The 22,550-nt window shown below is 38.6% G+C and overlaps 1 protein-coding gene across 1 annotated transcript in view; it reads right to left on the bottom strand.

Moving 5' to 3' along the window:
* DOCK3 (dedicator of cytokinesis 3) overlaps nucleotides 1–22,550 on the bottom strand; it is a 259,284-nt gene that overhangs the window by 131,697 nt on the left and 105,037 nt on the right. Inside the window, exons 7-8 of the mRNA XM_025044832.1 lie at nucleotides 11,510–11,551; nucleotides 10,790–10,944 (exon numbers count right to left, since the gene is read on the bottom strand). Coding sequence (XP_024900600.1) covers nucleotides 10,790–10,944; nucleotides 11,510–11,551 — 197 coding nt within the window. The remainder of the gene's footprint in view (nucleotides 1–10,789; nucleotides 10,945–11,509; nucleotides 11,552–22,550) is intronic.

The raw sequence follows: 22,550 nt of genomic DNA, 5'->3' as shown, positions 1-22,550 counted from the left end.
CTCCAGACTGACAACTAGATTCAGAACATATAGAGAGATGGCTGGTATACACGGGAGGGCAATTTCTGACCTTATTCTCAGATAAAAAATAAAACACGTAGGTTTAACCACAGGCTGCTGTACGCACCTGAAGTGCAAGTTGCGCTTTGCCCATCTCTTAGCAGATGTCCACTCTAACATTTCTAAGCAAGATCTGATGCCTTGGGCATCTATTTAAAAGCATGCTGAGTAGGCTTGGCTGCTGGCTCTTAAACAACGGGGGGATACCAGGCACCGACACCCCTCCACCTCACCACAGTGAAAAATCTGTACACAACTTTTGAATCCTCAAAAACTTAACTACAGTCGTCCCTCAGTATCCATGGGGGACTGGTTCCAGAACCCCCCGCTACAGGTACCAAAACATGTGGATGCTCACGACCCTTGTATAAAATGGCACAGAACAATGCATAAAGTAGGCCCTCTGTGCCTGTAGATTCCCAACAGCGATCAAAAATACTGTTTTTGATCCACGGTTGGTTGAATCCACAGATGCAAAACCCAGGGGTCTGGATGGCCAACTGTGTATTGAAAAAATCCACACATAAGTGGACCTGTGCAGTTCAAACCCGTGTTGTTCAAAGGTCAATAGTCTGCCAGGGTTCTAGCTCCTCTTATCCCTGCTGAGGCTGAGCCCCATCCCAAGTTAAGACAGGCTAGACCATACCACGGGCCCTGTGTGGAAGGACTGAACCGAAGGTCCATCACTGGCTGATGAAGCTCCTGCAGACAAGCTCCAGCCGCATCGCAAGATGTGACCTCTTTTGCAGAGGGAAGCAAAACTATTTGATTTAATAAACAAAGTTCTCACTCATCATTTTAAAAGAAAATTTCTTTCTAGGAGCACCTGAGATTTTCACAGAAGCAGATAATCTTACTCGGGTAGAATGCTTGACTCGCAGGCAGAGCCCTCTACACTTCAATTACAGAAGCAGCTGATTTTCAAGAAAACATTTATTCTACACAAGGGTATTCTGAATGCTGAGTAAATGCCAGGAGAGTAAGAAATGAGGCTTTTTAGCTTGCTTTGCACAGCATCAGTGAAAAGATAGCTAACATAAGTGTTCTCACGTGATAATCAAGAGCAGTTAAGTTTTTGAGGGCAACTTTGCATTCCCAAGGCCTAGCAGAAAAACGGGGCATACAGAAGACTCCTTAGGGAAAGTCAGCTGAGTGCTGAAATCAATCATTGGCGCCCTGAGGCTTTAGAGCACTCTGCTTAATTTGTAGAGGGCCTGCGAGAGAACCAGGCATATTAACAGACACACAAGTGCTATAGAGAAAACAAGTTAGTTACACAGTAATACTCCTTCTGTGAATAAGAAAATTCACATAATAGAAAAAGAGAAGTGTAACCGTACAGAACCAGATACGACTAACACAAATTCTATTCTAGAAGATCATCTGTACTATTTTGAGGAGGTAATTGTGTGGTAATTATTAAACAGATTAAGATAATGGTTAAAAATAATAATAGATGTGCATACAGAATACTTTTTTTTTTAACAAAGGCAATGAGTTCCTTATAGAAGGGGAATCCATGATATTAGGAAAAAAATACAAAAGACATTTTAAATTCTGGCCATTTACAGGCTTTGTTCTTCTCTTACCTCATCACTGAAAAGCAAAGCAGATGTGTGCTCCACTCTGCCAAGTTGGAGATTTGAAGAGAAGAAATATAAATGAAAAATTTCTGGCGTATTCTTTTTCGTATAGCAGCGCCAATATTTGTTATACTTTGCTATAATTGTCTTTCCCTTAAGACTGTTGCCAGCCACTTTAAGAATTACTACCAAAACTTCAAATATCTGTCAGTTGAAGGATTCTTTTTGAAAACTTTAGTCTGTTAAAAATTACTAACGATTATAATACATTTACATTATATGCATAGACATATACAATTTTCCCCCACAAATATGTCATGCTGTACTGTACGTATAGTTGTAAACTTGCTGTTTTCACTGAAAAACATTTCATTAACTTCCTTTTATATATAGAATGTGCTTATGTAGAAGCAGTCCACGTTGTAGACGGAATTATAAGATGGTCCTGCAAGTTGTCCCCCGAATCCCAAGGTTGCATAATCCCTGGGACTTACTATGGTGGCTTTTACTCTCACAATGAGGGTATATTACATGACACAACTGACAGTAAAATAGGGAGAGTATCTAGGTGAGCCCGACCTAATCCCATCAGTCCTTTAAAAACACAGAACTTTCTCCTGCTAGTTGCAGAAAAGCAAGCAGATTCAAAGCATGGGAAGGAGTCACTGCATTGCTGCTAACCTAAAGATGAAGGGGTGCTGCGTAGCAAGGAAAGCAGGTGGCCTGTGGGAGTTGAGAGCAGCTCCCAGCTGACAGCCAGCAAGAGGTGGGAACTTCAGTCCTGCAACTATAAGAAACTGAATCCTGCCAATAACCATGAGCTTGGAAGCAAATTTCCCCTTAGAGCTTTCAGACTAGAATGCAGGCCAGCTGCCACTTCAGGCTTGTGATACTCTGAGCAAAGAACCCAGACATGCCTGGGCAGGCTTCTAACCTATAGAACTCTGAACTAAAAAAAAAATCAGTATGTTTTTAATCCATTAAATTTGCTGTAATTTGTTATGGAACAATAGAAAACTAATTCTGTCCCTTCTCACTTTTTGCCTCAATCTTTTCAAAGGTTACACTATTATTTAGTCATCTCTCTACTTATGAAAATTTAGACTGCCTTAAGATATTTGCTATTAAAAAATAACATTCTTACACATATGAGCACAAGTTTATTGGTATCAAATTGTTCAGAGTATATGCACACAATTTCTTAAATATACCTATGACATCGAAAGCAACAAAAGAAAAAGCTAGGTACACTGGACTGCATCAAAATTAAATACTGTTGTGCATTAAAGGGCATTATCAAGAAAGTAAAAAAAACCTACAGAATGGGAGAAAATATTTATAAACTATATATCTGATAAGGGTCTACTATCCAGAAAATATAAACAACTCTTACAACTAAACAAAAAGACAAATAACCCAATTAAAAATGGGCAAAGGACTTGAATACACACTTCTCCAAGGAAGATATACAAATGGCCAAGGGACACAGAAAAAGAAGCTTACATCATTAGTCATCATAAAAATGTAAATCAAACCACAATAAGGTACTAATTCACATCCAGTAGAATAGTTAGAATTAAAATTAATAATAATAACAATGCCCAACAACAGACGATTGGATAAAGAAATTATGGTCCACATATACAATGGAATATTACTCAGCCATCAAAAAAAAAAATGAAATCCTACCATTTGCAACGACATGGATGGACCTAGAGGTTATTATGCTGAGTGAAATAAGTCAGACAAAGATAAATACCATATGATTTCACTTATATGTGGAATCTAAGGAACAAAAAGAACAAACTAATCAAAAATAGATTCACAATATAGTGGACAATTTGGTGACGGACAGAGGGGAGGTGGGTTGGGGGGCTGGTAGAATGCGGTGAAGGGTTAAAGAAGTACAGATTAGTAGCCGATAAATGGTCACAGGGATGAGGAGCACGGCAGAGGGAATGCAGTTAGCATTAATATGATGGCTAGGTGGAGGGCCGGAGGAGGGCAAGTGGGGCGATTGTTTTATGAACTATACAGATGTCTAACCAATATACTGCATACTTGAAAGTGATTTAAATAAATAAATTTTAGAAAATAACAAATGTTGATGAGGATGTGCAGAAATTGGAACCCTTGTACATACACTACTGGTGGGAAAGTCCTGTTTATTTTTAATTTATTTATAGTGTGAGATAAGAACACTTAACATAAGATCTACCCTGCTGTGGAAAACAGTTTGGCAGGTACTCGAAAGTTAAACAGAATTACTAGGTGACTCAGCAGTTCCACTCCTAGATATGTATCTAACAGAACAGAAGACAGGCACTCAAGCAAATACATACACATACACATTCACTGTAGCAACTATTTGCTACTGCCAAAAGGTAGAAGCTGCACAACTGTCCATCCATGAATGAACGGATAAACTGTGGCACACCCACACAATGGAACATTATTCAGCCACTCAGAGAAACAAAGAACTGATGCATGAACATGAGTGAACCTTAAAAACATGTTAAGTGAAAGAATCCAGGTGCAGAAGGTCATATATTGTACGATGCCACGTCTGTGAAATATTTAGACTAGATCCATTCAGAGAGACAGAACGAAGACCAGCGGCTGCCGGGGGCTGGGGGCGGAGAGAGAGAGAAGCACTGCTCATGGGGTTCAGGCTCCCTTCTGGGGTGATGAAAGATTCTGGAGCTAGGAGTGGCGGCTGCACGGCATTATGAACGTAGGAATGCCACTCAGCTGTTCACATTACAATGGTTAAGTTTATGTTATATGAATTTCACCTCAACTTTTAAAAATGTGTTCCATATAAATTTTAATATTTATAGTTTATCTGTCTTTTTTTCTTGATTACTCCTGCTACTGGCGTATCTACTTGTTTAAAGTTTTATTTTTTTCAGAGTTTCTATTTTATTGATCTTCTCTATTGTTTAAGTTCTGTTATATTTTCTTCCATTTGCTTTCTTTAGGTTTACTTTGTCTCTTTCTCCAGCATCCTAAGCTAAAGTTGTAATTCGTTTATTTTTATCTGGAGTGGGTGCTTGCCAGTGCCCTGGTTTGTTGACGAGTGGAGTGTACACATGGAGGAGGTGCTCAGCAAAACTGAGGGCCACGGGAGAGCATCCAACTGCTGACAAACCCAGGCCACGTTTGAGCAGCTGCCAGCGACGGCCCGCGTTGGAAGCAGCTGTACTGCGGCTCTTCCACTGGGCAGTTTGATGTGCTGTCAACGGCAGCTCTGGACCTCACTCAAGGTCACATCTAACTCTAAGCTGGCTTAGGGAACCTAAGGGTTTCTTCTGTGAGTACCTTTATTTTTTATGTTTTAATTTTAATTGTATCTACATATAACAGTGCTTTAAAGCCAAATAGTTCAAGAGTCTTTTTTCAGGTTGGTGAAACCTTTTCATCAAGACACCATAAACCATCAGTGGACTTTATGCCTTTTCCCAACTGCGACTGTATTTGTTAAGAACAAAGCATTCTGGCCCAACTTGGATGTTCTAAATTCACTGTACCAGAGAGAGAGGCGGTGGGATGAGGGCGAGTTCTGTTTAATGCCTTGGCGTCTGCATCCTCTGACAGTTATCGAAGAGCGCACAGCTCCCGAGGAAGAGTCTTGTCAGAGCCAAACAAATAAGCAGCCTCATATTTATTTATGTCTTATGTCTTTCATCAGTGATGAAAAATTATCAGCCCATCTTCTTGGAGCCCGTCTTCTCCATTCTTTATTTTCTTTCTCTGTGATTCTAATTAAATGTTTATTAACCTTTCTCGTTCTGTTCTCCAGGTCTCTTCATACTTTTTTCACATTTTTCATCTCTTTATACCTCTTTGCTATATTTTGGGTGGTTATACTCATTTATTTAACAAATATTTATATTAACCACTTACTAGGTGCCAAGCACTGTTTCACGTACTTGGTTACCTCAGTGAACACAACAAACACATCCCTGCCCAGGAAGAGCTTATGTTTAAAGAGACTAAATAGATAGTAAGTGATAAATATAATAAATGACTAAATTATGTAGAATGTAGAAGGTGATAAATGCCATTTAAAATAGAAAAAGGAAAGAAAGGTAATTCTTTCTGTTTTTTTTTTCACCAAAAGAAAGACAATTTTATTTGCCTATAATTACATCATTAATTATCTTAGAAAATTCTGTACCAGAGTATGAGGCAAATTTGCATAATGTTTGTCATACTGGTTACATGACGACATAGAAAACACATATACATGTTTAGTAAGACCTGAACTGTTATCAGGTGCAACATTTGCTAGAAAAATTCACAACTCCTCACATTTCCTTTTTCTTTTTAAACCACATTATTGAGGCATGACTGACATATGAAGAACTGTACATACTTAACGTATACAACTGAATGAGTTCGGAGGTACGTATACACCCATGCAATCATCACCACGATCTATGCCATAAACATATTCATCACCGCCAAAAGTTTCCTCATGTCCTTATTATTTATAAGATAAGAACACTTAACATAAGTCCTACCCCCAGCTAAGATAAGAACACTTAACATAAGTCCTACCCCCAGCTAATTTTTGAGTATTCAATACAGTACCGTTAACTATAGGCACTACGTGGTACAGCGGACCTCCAAGATTTACTCATCTCGCATGACTGAAACTTTGTTCCCTTTAACTAATACCTCTCAATTTTCCCCTCTCCCCAGGCTCTGACAACCACCATTTTACTCTTTGCTCTATAATCTGTCCCTGAATATCCTTCAATTACCTCTTGTGATACGCTTTCCTTCTCTGACTCACTGCATTCCAACAACACTCGCCGCCTCTCAGCTCTCTGACTGCACCGAGGTTTTCCCTGCATCGAAACCTTGTGCCTATGTCACGTTACCCACTCTTTTTGCTTAAGCTTTAGCTTGGGTGTCACAAGGGTTTCCCTTCACTCCAACCTACATGAGGTTTCATAGCACCCTGCAGGCTTTTCCTTTACGGCATTTGTCATAATTTTTAAACTATGTACTTATTCATTTTATCATGAATATTAATGATCTTTCTACTACAGAGGGTTGGTCTCTCTTCTGGATTGTAAGCTCAAAGAAGACAAGCAGGTATCCCTCTTACTTACTTCAATGTCCCTATCATGTATCCCTATACCTGGGATAGAGGCTTAATGAATATTTGTTGAACAAAAGAATTAATGTCCTATCGGGATCCTGGTCATTCTTTAATTCGGTTACTTTCGTTTTCCACAAGAGTCCTTTCTGGCGCCTCAGTCCCTGAACAATCCTCTACTTCCCTGACTTTTCTTTCTTAAAAATAGTTCTTCAAATATCAAATTCAAAACCCTGGTGACAACTGATCCAGCTCATCTCTCCTATCTCTTGCAAAGTTGACTATTTCTTTCCCCAAATATACGATTTAATCCTAAATATAAAGCAAAGTCTGAAATATAATAAATATATATCTATACACACACATTCGTACATATATAAAACAAACAGGACTTCTCATTTTTTAGCTTAAAAAGCCTCTATGATGTTTCTAACTGAATAGGTTGTATTTGTTTTTCCCTGACTTCTTATTGTGCTTAAAGTCCTGCCATATCAGTAAGGCAACTGCCCATCTTCTTTCCACTCTGCGTATCTGCTATTTGGAATTGGGAGCAACACGTTTCACATTTCCAGGAATCCCGAAGCGCCCTGTTCAGGCCTCCTCGGGGGCAGGACAGTTCTTTTCCACCTCTAAATCCCCCGCAGTTACTCTGGGGGCCCACAAACAGGAACCTTTACTAAATGCTGGAACTGTTCAATTACATGAAAGCGTCCTGATTCCCAAGTGATTGATTGGTACTTATTTGACAGATACACTTAATCATTCACATTCAACAAGTATTTATTTAATGCTCCAATATCCAAAATCCTGTGCTTAGCACTGGGGAGAAAATGGTACAAAAGACACATAGGATGCTGTCATTCCAGTGGGGGAAATCTACACGCATGTGTACAATTACAATAAAATATCTAGTAATGGGATAAAGCTAGGTACAGGGTGTCTTCATGGGCACAATAAAGTCCCAGGGCCTGATTCTACCCATAAATATTGAGGAAGGTTTTACAAAGTTGAGTTTTAAAGAATGGACCAGAGTTTACCAAGCCAACAAGAGTAGGGAGGCATAAAAGGGCAAGGCATATTTAGGGAAAGCCAAATAATTCATCAGGAGTAAAACTGGATGCATGAAACAGGTCAGAGAAACAGGCAGAGTTATCCATGTTGGGCCTTCCAGGCCACAGCAAATAGCAAGGGCATCGGGTTACATGGGAGCGGACAAGAGTGAAGCATGCATTTTAAGAGAGAAGTAAGGGAGTGGTGTGGAGAATAACTCAGGGTAGGAAGACAGTAGACTCAAGGAGTCTATGTTTGGGGCGAAACGTGAAGGATCTGGTGTGACAGCAGAGATGAAGTGGGGTCAGTGATTTGCTTGTTATTTAGGAGACAGAAGTTGACAGGATACAGTGATTAATTGCGAAGGAAAGGAGACAGGGAGGAGCCTAAGAGGATTCCTAAGTTTCTGACATGGATCTCTCAGCAAATGATGCCTTTCAGTTGACTTAAGGCGCACAGGAGGAAGTATATTTGCCGAGATGTCTGGGGGTGCCCAAGGGCAGAGGTCTGGCAGGAAAAGGAAATAAGGAGCCGAAGCTCAGGTGAGAGGTCTTAATCAGAGATTGAGATTTCAAGGCGAAATATTCATGATTCTGTTCAGAATGATGAAATGTCACGAAAAAACAGAGCTACCAAGGCCTGCCAGCTGCTGCTTCTTCCCTGTGCAGTCGTCTAACACTCATCTGTCCCAGGACGGGGGGTGGAACCATGTGGGTCTGCCATTCACTTTAGCCTTTCTAGCTTTGCCTGTGGCATCATCGGCAATGAGACAGAGTGGAAGACTATGTGGCCTTCTCCTTAGCCTGCTCCCCTGCTCGCATGTTCTCTGACACTGGTGAGTGCATCTGGGCAATACCGAACACCAGACTAGCCCCATTTGACTGGAGACGACTAGAAATATTTGACTGGAAAGACAGTCGGTCATGGAGTTCTCTTGAGAAGAAACAACTAAATCGACTGCACTATCAACACTGCACCTGACATAATATATCCCTAACCTTTCACGACTTCAGACAGCTCTTTCGAGAAAGCAATCTATGACCAATTTAATCCCTAATCATAAAGAAAGCATAATTATCTGGTAACACCAGCTCAATGATCTAAAATTTTTGAGGACTCATACAACTACATAAATCCTAATGGAAAGAAGAACAGTTATTGATTAAATCTAGATCTAAAATTCTGCTTATTAGTTCACCTTTAAAACTAAATAATTGGTATTTTCACCTAAGAACCTTAAACTTTTATTATGTGAATAGGAAGGTGGTACAGTCCTCTAATATCTAGGAATTTTTAAATGACCCAAACACTTCCCACAACTACTTTTTTTTTTTTTTTTTTTTTACATTTCTTCTTTTAAAATGTTTTATCATTTCTGAGGCTAAACTATAAACAATAAGCCCAAAGATAAAACAACTCGTACACTGACGATCCTGCACGCATTGCAAACCAGAGCAGCAGGGTGTTTCCGCTGGGCTGGGATGTCCGTGTGGTTGGCCTGATAAAGCACGGAATGGGCACAGTGTGGGGCGCCGAGAGGCGGCACAGTCCCCGCACGCAGGATGACAGCGCAGTGTGCTCTGGTTGTCAAACAGCGACCCACGGCCTTCCTGTGGTTCTGCGGGGCACTGGGTGGGGGCAGGGCACGGTGAGGTCTTGTTATTTCCCTTTCCCTTCCACGGTGGCGTGATTCTACTTTCTGTTTCACACATTAAACGTTCCCATAAAATTTAGCTTAAAGAATTCTTTTGCACATGAAAATAAATACTAATGAAGTCTGCAAACCTCTGCTCCAGTGGAAACAAGAGCGGCCAGAATCTACACCCCCGCAGCCCTGGCCTGCAGGTCGCCTGTGTGCAGTGGCCGCAGCTGCCATCGCCACCACCACTTTCTCCTCCATGGCTTTCCTAGGAGCACGTACTGGAAGCCGTTGGTGACAAGGCAGACCTACACGCCCTCATTAATCAGCACATCATTTTATTCTTATGCCAAAGAGAAGCACTGTGCCCTTTTATTTATTTGGGGGGGGGGGTCAAGATCAGAGGCACTGTGGAGCATGCAAAACAGATTTTTCCTTCATACTCTGTTATAGCATCCATTTAATTTTCCCACATGTGACATGCAATTGGAAAAGAAATAGCTGTTTTAAAATTTTAAGTAATAAAACAAAAACAAAACCATAAAGCACTCTTAACAGGAAATTACCAAGCAATATAAAATTATTCTAAGGTTTACTTCCTCTCTGTCCTGCCAAGACGATGACTATGGAGAACAGTCTGGGCTCTCTGAAATTCCAAGTTGGCTACAAGGGTCAACCAACCCTGACCCCACGAGAGGAGGAACAGCTGGAGTGTCTCCTTGGCTCCTCCCTGCCTTCTAAGAGGGAAACGCTGCTGCAGTCGCTGGAGCTAAAGGGCCTCACCGCCAAGATTCACATCGGCCCCCCTTCTGAGGCCTCTCCTCCAACCCAAGGCAAAGAGAAAGGATGGAGCCAGGCCACCTTCCCTCTGCTCAGAAGATGCTCCCCTCTTCACAGGGCTGGAATGGCCCCGAGGGCCTGGCTACCCACAGACAGGAGCCATCAGCCTGTTTCCCTGTGAACCCTCTCTCCCGCATGCAGCAAGGCAGAGCCCGGGGCCTCCTGCATTCTAGATCTGGGCCTCTCTGCTGAAGTTGCTTTTTTCTAGGTTTCTCCTATTTTCTCTGGCACTGAAGCATCCTTGTTTCTCCCTGAGGTGGCGAGAGCCAAGACTGGGATTTGAGCTTCCGTGTAGAAATAGGCACAGGATTAAAAAACAGGCCACACGTGCCTTCGGGGTACACTGGGATTTGAGGCAAAACTCTCAGCTAGATAAGAAGAGGTTCTTTATCTTGATTGGCTTCCTCTGTGCATCTATCTTCTCTGAAGGCTGGAGACGCCTACAACCCCAGCCATACCATCCTAGCCCCAAATCTCAACTTCACCAGAACTTCTCATAACTTTTACCTGATCTGCTTGCCTTCTCTCATATCATATAAGGAAAAGAAGACGTCGGTATCTTCCCCGATGGTGTTGTAGGTGAAACTCTTCAGGCTGAGGAAGAAGTGATGTGGCACTGGCATCCGACAAGCTTCCCCATGACGTGGGCGCATCGTATCCACCTAATGAGGAAGGCGAAAAACAGTAATTCATTATAGTAATCATGGATAAATGAAAACTAAACGAGGGGGGACCATTTAAGAAAGACTGAGGTGTTTCCTCAGCTGACACGGGTGCTGCATCGATATACTTGGTGGGAGGTGGATGAACACGCAGCCAGGAAGTAACCTGAGTGAAGGAGGTATCGGGACAGTACTTCCAACGCACGAGTGAACTCAAAATCTCCACCAGGCCACAAACATCTAAATTCTCCAGGGAACCATTTTCAAAGTCATTTCTCAGAGATACTGACTTGCACTGTTAGATGGTAATAGTTAAAATGTCATTTCTATTTTCTTCCAGACTGATTCACAGTCTCCGCTCCTTCAGGTGTACTTAGATAAATTTGCACAGAGGAGCGGAGACCGGCCAGATTTACTCAGAGGTCAGGGCTCCTGAGATGAAAGGCACTGCGCCATCAGAAAGCCAGTGGTGTCTGTCGTGTCCTGGCGCATCCCTATGTTGGAATCTCGTCAAAGAAAGAGTTGGGGGAAAAGACCAGGAGAGAGGCCTGGTTAAAACGCTTACCTGGGACGTGCTTTGCTGTACACTCTGCCGGCTAGATAAATGCTATGGAAAGAAAGAAAATTCACTCAACTGGGAAGGAAACTTTATTAAGGACCTTCTATATGCTAGGCATCCTGCTATGTCTTTTACATATGTGATCTCACTTAATTCTGATAACCTTGTTAGATAAATGTTATTTATATTTCATGGAGTCAGCTAAGGCTCAGTACAAGAAAGCATTTGCTGAAGGCCACAAGTAAGGCTGCGGCAAAGTCTGGATTCAAACCCAAGCCTCTCCAGCTCAGAGTGCCAGCCATGTCACGGGTGGTGCGTGCTACTGGCCTTCTGCTCTGGCGCCAACCTCTCCACATGCTGCATGTCCCACGTCTTGAGCAGGCTCCCCACACCGGCGGAGGGACGGCCTTTAACGGAAAGGGCTCCCTCCCCACAGCCTCCGCGCTGCTCCTTTACTGCAGGCTCAAGGTAGGAGCAGATGCCAGCCGCGGCCACACACCACACGCATGGTGAAACTTCAAACGAATTGCTTACTTTCTCCAAGACACATTTTCCTCAACTGTAAAACTGAGATAAAGCTTTTATTCTCTTCCTAACAGGGTTATTATGAGGCTCAAATTTCATAAGCAGCATGACATAGTATTTAGGGACGTAAGTGCAGAAGCCAGGACACCTGGTTTTAAACCTTGACTCACACCTGCATTTCTTCATCTGTAAAGAGAGGATAACATATTGTGCTGAACTCAATCTCACAGAGGTTGTGCAGATTAAGCCAGCACAGTGCCTATCATTTTAAGTGGTTGATCGCTATTATCTATAATTAGTATTCTTACTATTATTGGTATTCTTTTTTATAGTTAGTTATTATAGAAAAGTCAGTCCCATTTAGAAGTAAACCCTTGGCAGAAAGAATGGTGGGTTCACAAACGTTAGGTCCCTGGTCTCGGTAAACTCAACAACGAGAGTTTCACGCTGCTCCCTCTTGGGTCCTGGAGGTGAGAGACCACTCACTGGCGAGCTGTTCCACACGAGAAAGAAGGATGGCTGCTGAGCGGAATGATTTCACTTATTTTCCAAATACACACATTTAAGCCTTAAAAAAACTGCAGTACAATTAAGCATTAATTTAAATGCATCTCACTAGCTGTATTTTCTAATTAATAAGTGTTCATGTACATTATTAGCTAATTTAGCTAATTACTGTTGACTTAATATTCATTCATAGGACTATATGTTCCCATAATACATATCAAATACAGTTGGCCCTCTGTATCCATGGGTTTTGCATTTGTGGATTCAACTGATGGGTTAAAAATATTCAGAAAAAAAAAACCAATCCCAGAAAGTTCCAAAAAAGCAAACCTTGAACATGCCACGTGCCAAGCACTATAATGAATCCACAAGGACGAAGTGACGTGTAGGCATACCCAGCTGTAGCCTACATGCAAATGTAGGCTATATGCAAATACTATGCCATTTTACATAAGGGACTTGGGCATCTGCAGATTTTGATATTTGCGGGGGATCTGGAACCAACTCCCTGGGAATACCAAGGGACAACTATATAAGAAAAGCAGCCTCTACCAGCTGGGGAAATAAGCACATAGAATGTATGTGTACAGAAGAAAGTTCACAGATAAAATAGGCTACAAAAAAAGCTTTTTAAAAATGAGGCTTTCAAAAAAAAAAAAAATCAAGCTCCATCTGGTTTACTGACCCATATCCCACTGGGAAGGTTACTAGCTTTCCACTGTTTTAGTTTACGTCTGGGGGCTGTACAGTCATTCTTTTCAAGTGGATCTACTAACTCTTAAAAATGACTAGCAATCTTAAATATATATGTTCTATTATAACTATATATGGAAGTTTACAGCTAATTTCAGTGCAAAACATCCGTGCTGACAATAACATGTCATTCTAGATTTCAGAGGCATCAAATCTGGGAAGAACTTTCAACCTAGCCTGAAAGCACACCACATGGGTGGCCAGAGAAAGGCGCAGGACTGGCATCTTGGAATGTCTTTCATGGCACCGTGAGGAAAAACTATGACCATCAGCTGGCCAGCTCTACAGAGCCATCGCTGACGGTATTACAGCTGTACTTATTACGTTTCTGTATTTGCTTCCTAACTCTAGACTCTGTCCTCCCAGGGAGCAAAGTAACTTTCCTAATTATCTTTATATCCTAAGTCTAATAATGGGTATCAAAAAATAATTTTAAAATGCATAGACTCTGCCAAATTGTCCCCCATAGAAAACTCATTTTCAGCCCTTTGAAGTCTCTGGTCCATTTAGTCTACAAAAGTCTACCATTATGGAGGAAAAATACTGTGCAACTGTTTAACTGAATAACGTAAGAATTGCCTTCTGTACATGTTAAGAATTGTCTTAGGTATTGTGAGTCTTAGAAGGAAATATAAAACATATCTAGTCAGAACTACCAATAACGCTTGATTTTAGTAAATAATCTAATCAACTGATTTAAATCCAGAATTGGAAATATACACACTGACCTACTAAAAATATTAATTAGCACCAAAAGATAACAGACTGACACAGTTCCCAATATACACTGATGTGGAAGGACGACAGCATAGCAGAAGGTCATAATGTGAGTATTCTGCTGGACCCCCACTCTTCGCCCCCAGTTTAGAAGCTCTCATATTATGGAATCTTCAAGTGATCACATTTCCCAGAGAGGCATGGCTAAGATTAACGCAGTTACTTTACTGTTGCCTTTGAGATGCTTTCTAGTTTAGGCAGCACCACTTCTCTACTGTTGAAAGTGGGTTTAGACTCGCTATTACGCAGAACCAAGAACCGAGGAGCATTAGGCTTCCTTTGGTTCTCGTCATATAGAACAGGGGTCCCCAACCCCCGGGCTGCAGACTGGTACCATTCCGGGTCCTGTCAAGAAACAGGCCACACAGCAGGTGAGCGGCGAGCTAGCAAAGCTTCATCTGTATTTGCAGCTGCACCCCAGTGCTAGCATCACCGCCTCAGCTCCACCCCAGATCCAGTCTCACAGGAGCACCCGTCCCTGCTGCCAAAAAGGTTAGGGACCGCTGATATGGAAAATTCATCTGTATATTTAAAGTGATTTTTATCAATTGTTATCATTCAACACTTGTGTAGGGTCTGGAATTTTTTAATGAAAAACAAAATGGTCTAAACACAAACTTAAGGTATAATCCTTTTTACAAAGGTTTCTTGTAAAATACATGGCAAGGAGTATTATAATCAAAAAGTTACATATTGAGTCATCATAATCTCTAGCAATAGATTTAAACGTTAATACAAAAAGGTCCTAAAAGGTTACTCCTTTGAACCTTGTTGATAAATTTAAGCTTTAACCAAAACATTCACTGTATATTTACTGTACACAATTAAAAATATGTGGTTTTCAATGAATTTATGGACTCTCAAAATCAGTTCTTCATCACATCTAATTCTTTCTGTCAAAAAAGCAAATACATGAGATAAAAAGATGGAAAATCAGTATAAATGAAATAAAATAAAAAGAGACTTGTACCTTAGGCCTTTTTGAGAAACCAACGTTTTAAATTAGCATTTAAATGCATTAAAAGTAACATAAGCACATGGTTTTCCAAATTAAATAGCTTTAAAAGCTTGCAATAAAATGACCAGTCCTCTGTTCACCCTGTCCTGTTCCCCAAAGATAAGGGCTTTCAACTCTTCACTGTGTTTTTGCCTAGAATGTATCAAATATTTCTAAATATCATACTTACAGTGCTCTCTAAGTTTAGATTTATCTATTGGCCTCTTATTATGGAAGCTGAGAATTTTTGCATTTGTTTACATCTATTTCACTTCAACTTTTTTCTTAATATCTCACAAGTTTTGGTTAAAATTTGTTTATACTACTGTAACATAAATGTCATTCTGAGATGTTAACTTGAGAAATCTTTGCACCTCTCAAGTGAGTCAGAAATCTTTTCCTGGATGGCGCATAATTGTATGTTTTGGTTTACTCCCTTATTTTAAAGAAATAATTTATTCTTCAGTAGTTTCCTGAAAGGGGGTTAAAAAGATATTTAAAATATTATTTTATTATTAGATTCGAGTATACAGTACATTGATTAGACATTTAGTTTATAAAACGATCCCCCTAATTGTTCTTTCTCTCCTCTGGCTCTCTACCTAGCCATTACTTTTTCTTTCTTTCTTTCTTTTTTTTTTTTTTGAGACTTTAAGTGACTAAAATTTACTTAGGCTACTTTCCCGCTTGACTGACAATGTGACTCAGTCAATATAAAATTTTAAGTTGAATTTTTTTCTCTCATAATTTTAAAGGCAACTCTTCATTACTGCTAGTTTTCGATGTTGCTATTAGGAAGACAAATGTTATTCTTACAACGACTTCTTAGTAGGTAAACTATTTACCTCTCAGGAAGCTTTCAGCTTCAGTAAGCTGAAATTTTACATTTAAGTGCTAAATATTTATTGGACTTTTTAAATTTAGAGACTCATATCTGTGTTTTGGGAAAGATTTTTCCAGCTTTACTGAGGTATAATCAATATATAACACTGCACAAGTTTAATATGTACAGTGTGATGACAATATATAGTGTGAAATGAGTACCACAATAAAGCTAGTTAATATATTTTTCACTTAACATAATTACCTTTCTGTTGTTAATGTTACAAGAACATTTAAGACCTACTCTTTTAGGAACTTTCAAGTATATAATTAACACTATTGTTAACTACACTCACCATGCTGTATATTAGACCCCCAGAACTTAATCAATCCTTTTATAACTGTAGAAGTTTGTACCCTTTGACCAACATTCTCCCCACTCCTCAGCCCCTGGCAACCACCATGCAACTCTTTCTATGAGTTCAGCTTTTTTAGATTACAAAGTATTTATCATTCTCTATCTGATTTATTTCACAGCATACTGCTTTCAAGGTTCATTCATGTTGTTGCAAATGGCAGGATAGCCTTTATTTTTGCTGAATAGTTTCCCATTATATAAATATACCACATTTTCTATATCCATTCATACATCAATGGATACTTAAGTTGTTTCCATGTCTTGGCTATTGTGAACAATGCGACAATAAACAGCGGGGTACAGATATCTCTTTGAGATCCTGATTTCAATTACTTTGGATAAATACCCAAAAGGGGGATTGCTGGGTCATACGGTAGTTCTATATTTTATTGCTTGAGGAATTTCCATACAGTTTTTCATAATGGCTATACAAATTTACATTCCCACCAACAGTGCACAGGGGCTCCCTTTTCTCCACATCCTTGCTAGCATTTATTTCCTGCTTTTTGGATGACAGACATTCTAACACGTGTGAAGTAATATTTCATTGTGGTTCTAATTTGCATTTCCCTAATGACTGGTGGTCTTGAATACCTTTTCATGTATTTATGTCTTCTTTGGAACAAAGATCCTTTGCCTATTTTTAAAATGAGATTATTTGGTTTTTATTGAGTTTTAAGCATTGCTTACATATTTTGGACATTAACCCTTTATTAGATATATGGTTTATAAGTATTTTCTCCTATTTTGTAGGTTGACTTTTGTTGATTGTTTTATTGTTTGTTGTTTCTTTTGCTTTTTTTTTTTTTTTGTGGTGTAGTCCTACTTACTGATTTTTGCTTTTGGTGCCTTGTGCTTTTGGTGTCATATCAAAGAAATAATTGCCAACACCAATGCCAAGCAGCTGTTTGCCTGTACTTTCTTCTAGGAGATTTACAGTTTCAGGTTTAACACTTTAGTCCTTAATCCATCTGGAGTATTTTTTCTGCGTGGGGTAAGAGAGAGACAATTTCATTCTTCTGCATGTGAATATCTAGTTTTCCCAACACTTACTGAAGAGACTATCCTTTCTCTATTGAGTACTATTGGTTCCCTTGACAAATATTAGCTGACCGTATATGTGTAGATTTATTTCTGGAGTCTCAATTCTGTTTCATTGGTCTATATGTCTGATTTTTTTTTTACGCCAGTATCATACTGTTTTGATTACTATGGATTTGTAACATAGTTTGACATCAGTAAATGTGATGCCTCCAGCTTTCTCTCTCAAGATTACTTTGGCTATTCAAGGTCCATTGTGGTTCCACATGAATTTTAGAATCATTTTTAATATTCTGTGGAAAATATCATTGGAATTTTGACAGGGATCTACCATATAGCACTGAATCTATAGATGACTTTGGGTAGGATAAACATTTGAAAAATACTAATCTTCTGATTCATGAACATGGGATACCTTTCCATTTATTTGTGTCTTCTTTCATTTCTTTTATCAATGTCTTATAGTTTTCAGTGTATAGATTTTCACTTCCTTGGTTATATTTATTCCTAAGCATTTTATTGTTTTTAATGCTACTGTAAATGGGATTGCTTTTAAAATTTCTTTTTCAGAGAGTTCATTGTTTGTGTATTCTGATTTCTGCAATTCATCTTTGTATGCTGATTCTATATCCTGAAACTTTACTGAATTTGTTAATTGGTTCTAACAGCTTTTTAGTGGGGTCTTCAGGATCTTCTATGTTTAGTGGGGTCTTCAGGATCTTAATTGTTTCTGCAAACAGAAACAATTTTACTTCTCTCGTTTCAATTAGGATGCCTTTTTTTTTTCTTGCCTAAATGCTCTGACTAGGACATCCAGTACTATGATGAATGGGAATGGGGAGAGTGGGCACCTTTGTGTTGTTCTTGATCTTAGAGAAAAAGTCTTCAACTTTTCACTGTTGAGTGTGATTTTGTTAGCTGTGGGCTTGTCATACATTGGCCTTTATTATGTTGAGATTTTTTTTTTCCTATGCTCTCTTTGGTGCAAGTTTTTATCATGAAAGGATGTTAAATTTTGTCAAAAACTTTTTCTGCATCTACGATGATCATTTGATTTCTATCTTTTGTTCCATTGATATACATATCACATTTATTGATATGCACATGTTGTTCCATTGATATACATATCACATTTATTGATATGCATATGTCTTTGCATCACAGAAATAAATCCCACTTGATTGTAGTATATCATCCTTTTACTCCATTGTTAAATTTGGTTTGTTAGTATCTTCTCAAGAATTTTTTGCATCCATCATTCATCAGGGATAGTAACCTATAGTTTTCTTGTAGTGTCCTTATCTGACTTTGGTATCAGGGTAATAATGCTAGCTTGTAAAGTAAGTCTGGGAATCTTCCCTGCTCTTCAATTTTCTGGAAGAGTTTGAGAAGAACTGGCATTCATTCTTAAATTTTTGATAGAATTCAACCATGAAGCCATCTGGTCTTAGGTTTTTCTTTGTTGGAAAATTTTTGATTACTAATTCAATTTCTTCACTTGTTACTGTCTGTTCAGTTTTCTATTTCTTTATGATTTAGTCTTGGTAGGTTGTATGTTTCTTTCTAGGTTGTCCAATTGCTGGCATGTAATTGTTCACAGCATTCTCTTACAATCATTTGTTTCTGTTGTATTAGTTATAGTGTCTTTTTTCATTTATAATTTATTTGAGTCCTTTTTTGATCAATATAGCTAAAAATTTGTCAATTCTGTTTATTTTTTCAAAAACAACTGTTAGTTTCATTGCTCTCTTCTATTGTTTTTGTATTCTCTATTTCATTTATTTTGCTCCTCTTTGTTATCTCCTTCCTTCTAACTTTGAGTTTAATTTGTTTTTTCTAGTTCTTTGAGGTATAAAATTCAGTTGTCTCATATTTTTCTTCTTTTTAAGATCAAAATATTTTTTTTAATGTAGCCATTTATCACTATAAACTTTCCTCTAAGAATTGTTTTTGCTGCATTCCGTAAGTATTATTATGTTATGTTTCCTCTAGTTTGTCTCAAATTTTTTTTTTTTAATTTCATCTTTGGCCCATTGGTTGTTAAGGAGCATGCTGCTTAATTTCCACATATATGTACATTTTCTAGTTTTCTTCCTGTTATTGACTTCTAGTTTCAAATTACTCTGGTCGGAAGAGATATTTCAAATGATTTCAATCTTCTTAAATTTGTTAAAACTTGTTTTGTGGCCTAACATATGATGTATCCTAGGGACTGTTTTCTGTGCACTTGAGAAGAATGTGTATTCTGCTGCTGTTGGATGGAATAGTCTGTGTATGTCTCTCGGGTCCATTTGGTATTAAATATAGTTCAAATCTAATGTATCCTTATTGATTTTATGTCTGGAGAATCTATCCATTGTTGAAAGTGGGGTATTAAAGTCCCCTACTATTAATTTACTGCTGACTATTTCTCCCTTCAAATATGCTAATGATAGCATTACATATTTAGGTGCTCTAAAGTTGGGTGCATATATATTCACAGTTGTTACATGCTCTTAATGAACTGACTCCTTTATCATTATATAATCACCTTGTTTCTTGTTAACTTAAAGTCTGTTTTGTCTGATGTCAGAATAGCTATCACTGCTATTTTTTGGTTCATATTTTTCTATCCCTTCATTTTCAGCCTATGTGTCCTCAAAACTAAAGTGAGTCTGTTTTAGGTAGTGTATTCTTGGATCATTTTGTTTTAATCCATTCAGCCATTTTATGTCTTTTGATTGAGAATTTAATTGGTTTATATTTAAAGTAATTATTGATAGGTAAAGATTTACTGTTGCCATTTTAGAAATTGTTTTCTGGCTCTTTTTGCAGTTCCTTTGTTTCTTACCTCCTCTCTTGCTGTGTTTCTTTGTAAATCGATGATTTTCTGTAGTGGTATGCTTTGATGCCCTTCTTTTTATCTTCTGTGTTATCTACTGTAGCTTTCTGCCTTCTGGTTACATGAGGCTTACATAAAACGTCTTATAGATATAACAATCTATTTTAAGCTGGTTATAACTTAACTTCCATCTCTTTTAGACAGCACCCCCACTTTATATTCTTGATATCACAATTTACATCTTTTGATACTACACATCCATTAACAAATTATTGTAGCTACAGCTATTTTTAATTCTTCTGTCTTTCGAGTTATATACTACTATATAATAGTACTTGAGTATTCTGAATTTGCTTATATACTTATCTTTACCATTGTGTTTTATATTTTCGTGTTTTCTGTTTCTTCCAAGTAACTCTCATAGATATTTGTTTTAGTCTCTAACTTTCATGTGGCAGGTTTCCTCAATGTCTGTTGGTGCCTGGCTGTCTGGAAGTGCTGTGTAGGATCTGCTGATCACTGGGTTTCACTGTATGGAGGTTTGGGGAAGGAGATGGTCATCTCACCTAACAACTTTAAATGCCATGTATACTCTCATGACTCTCAAGTTATTATAGCTGAACTTCACTTCTGAACTCTAGACTTTCAATAACTCAGTTTGGAGGTCTAAAAGGCATCCCAAGCTGGAAAAGAAAAACAGAACTATTGATCTACAGTGCTCTACTTTCTAACTTGCTTCTCCCACAATGTTTCCTATTCCACTCCTACCCGGGTCAAAGCCGAGCAGGTCAACATAGCAGCCACTCTCTGACCTTTCTTTTTTGTACACACACACCAATTCGATCTATCAACAATTCTCACTGGAGCTATCTCTAACACATATTCAAAATCCAGCAACTTACCACTTTCACTGTTCCAACCCTAGATCAAGATACTAAAATTAAAATTTCTGGCTTGAAGAACTGCTCCTTGTTTTCATTTTTTGCCTCGCTCCAGTCTTTCTGCATATATCAGCTGGAGGAAGCCTTTTAAAGTGTAAGCCTCAGGAAATGAGTCACTCCCTCTAAGACCATCAGTGTATATCCTAAGTATGGCAGCAACAACATACAGCAACTATTTGATCCCATTAATTTCTCGACATATGGACTATATTTCATGGGCTTCAGGAGCAAGCATCGGAAGGAACTGTCCAGCAGTTCCCTAAAACTGAGCGTAAAACTCTGTATGTAAAACCATATGTGCATTGGACCGAGAAGAAATTTCATCTGACTCTTCATGACCCAGAAAGTATTGGGAACCAAGACCCTAGATTGTTGAGGGAAGGAATACATCTTGTTCATCTTTAATTTATCTCACCGCCTACCACATGGCACAGAGCATAGTTAAGGCGACTGTACATGAATGCTTTTATACACTAGTAAATATACATAAGCGAATACACAAAAGCAATTGGTGTGTTATTTGTATATTATTTAGGAAAATTCCCAAGGTCCCTGACCAGGCAACGTATTTTGTATCCTCTCTGTTCCCCAACAAATTACATTTTTTAAAAAGAGAAACTACAAAACCCGATAGACACAGAAAGAAAATAGTTTGGTGGTTACCAGCGGGAAAGGGGAGGCAGGGAGGCAGATAAGAGTAAAGGGGATTAAATATATGGTGATGGGAGATTTGACTTTGGTCATGAACACACAATGCAATATACAGATGATGTAGTATTGAACTGTATGCTTAAAACCTATATAATTTTATTAACCAATATTACCCCAATAAATTTAATTTAAATAAAAATAAGTAAGTAAATAACTTTGTCCCCAAATCCTGACAGAGAGCTCCTAAAACCTTTGAGTGATGAGTGCCTTTGGTATGCTAATGAGATGACTTGGCTGCCTAGATAGCTTCAGGATGAAGGCTAGCCACCAGAAAGACCAATGCATGAGTTCCGTATGCTCCACATACTTTACCATCACTTGATATGTTAAATCTTTTTAACTTTGGATATTCTAATAAATGTATAGCGACATGTTATTGTGGTATTGTGGTTTTAATTTGCATTTTTCTAATGATGTTGAGCATCTTTTCATATATTTATTCAGAATGTGTATGTGTGTGTATGTATATGTTTTAATTGTTTGCCCATTTTTTACAGTTGTTTCCTATTACTGCATTTTACGAGTTCTCTATACATACTGGATAAATGTAATTCATGTGATCTGAAAATAATTTCTCCCAGTCTACAGTTTGTCCTTTTATTCTCTTAATGGCATCTTTTGAAGAGCAAATTTCAAATGAAGTTCAACTTATCAGTTTCTCCTTTTGTGGATTGTGGTTTTCGTGCTGTATCTAAGAACTTTTTGCCTAATCCAAGAGCACAAAAATTTTCTTC

This window comes from Pteropus alecto, unplaced genomic scaffold (genome assembly GCF_000325575.1).
Source record: "Pteropus alecto unplaced genomic scaffold, ASM32557v1 scaffold53, whole genome shotgun sequence".
Classification (NCBI taxonomy): domain Eukaryota; kingdom Metazoa; phylum Chordata; class Mammalia; order Chiroptera; family Pteropodidae; genus Pteropus; species Pteropus alecto.
The sequence above is the reverse complement of the archived record's forward strand: the minus strand, read 5'-3'. Positions and strand labels throughout refer to the sequence as shown.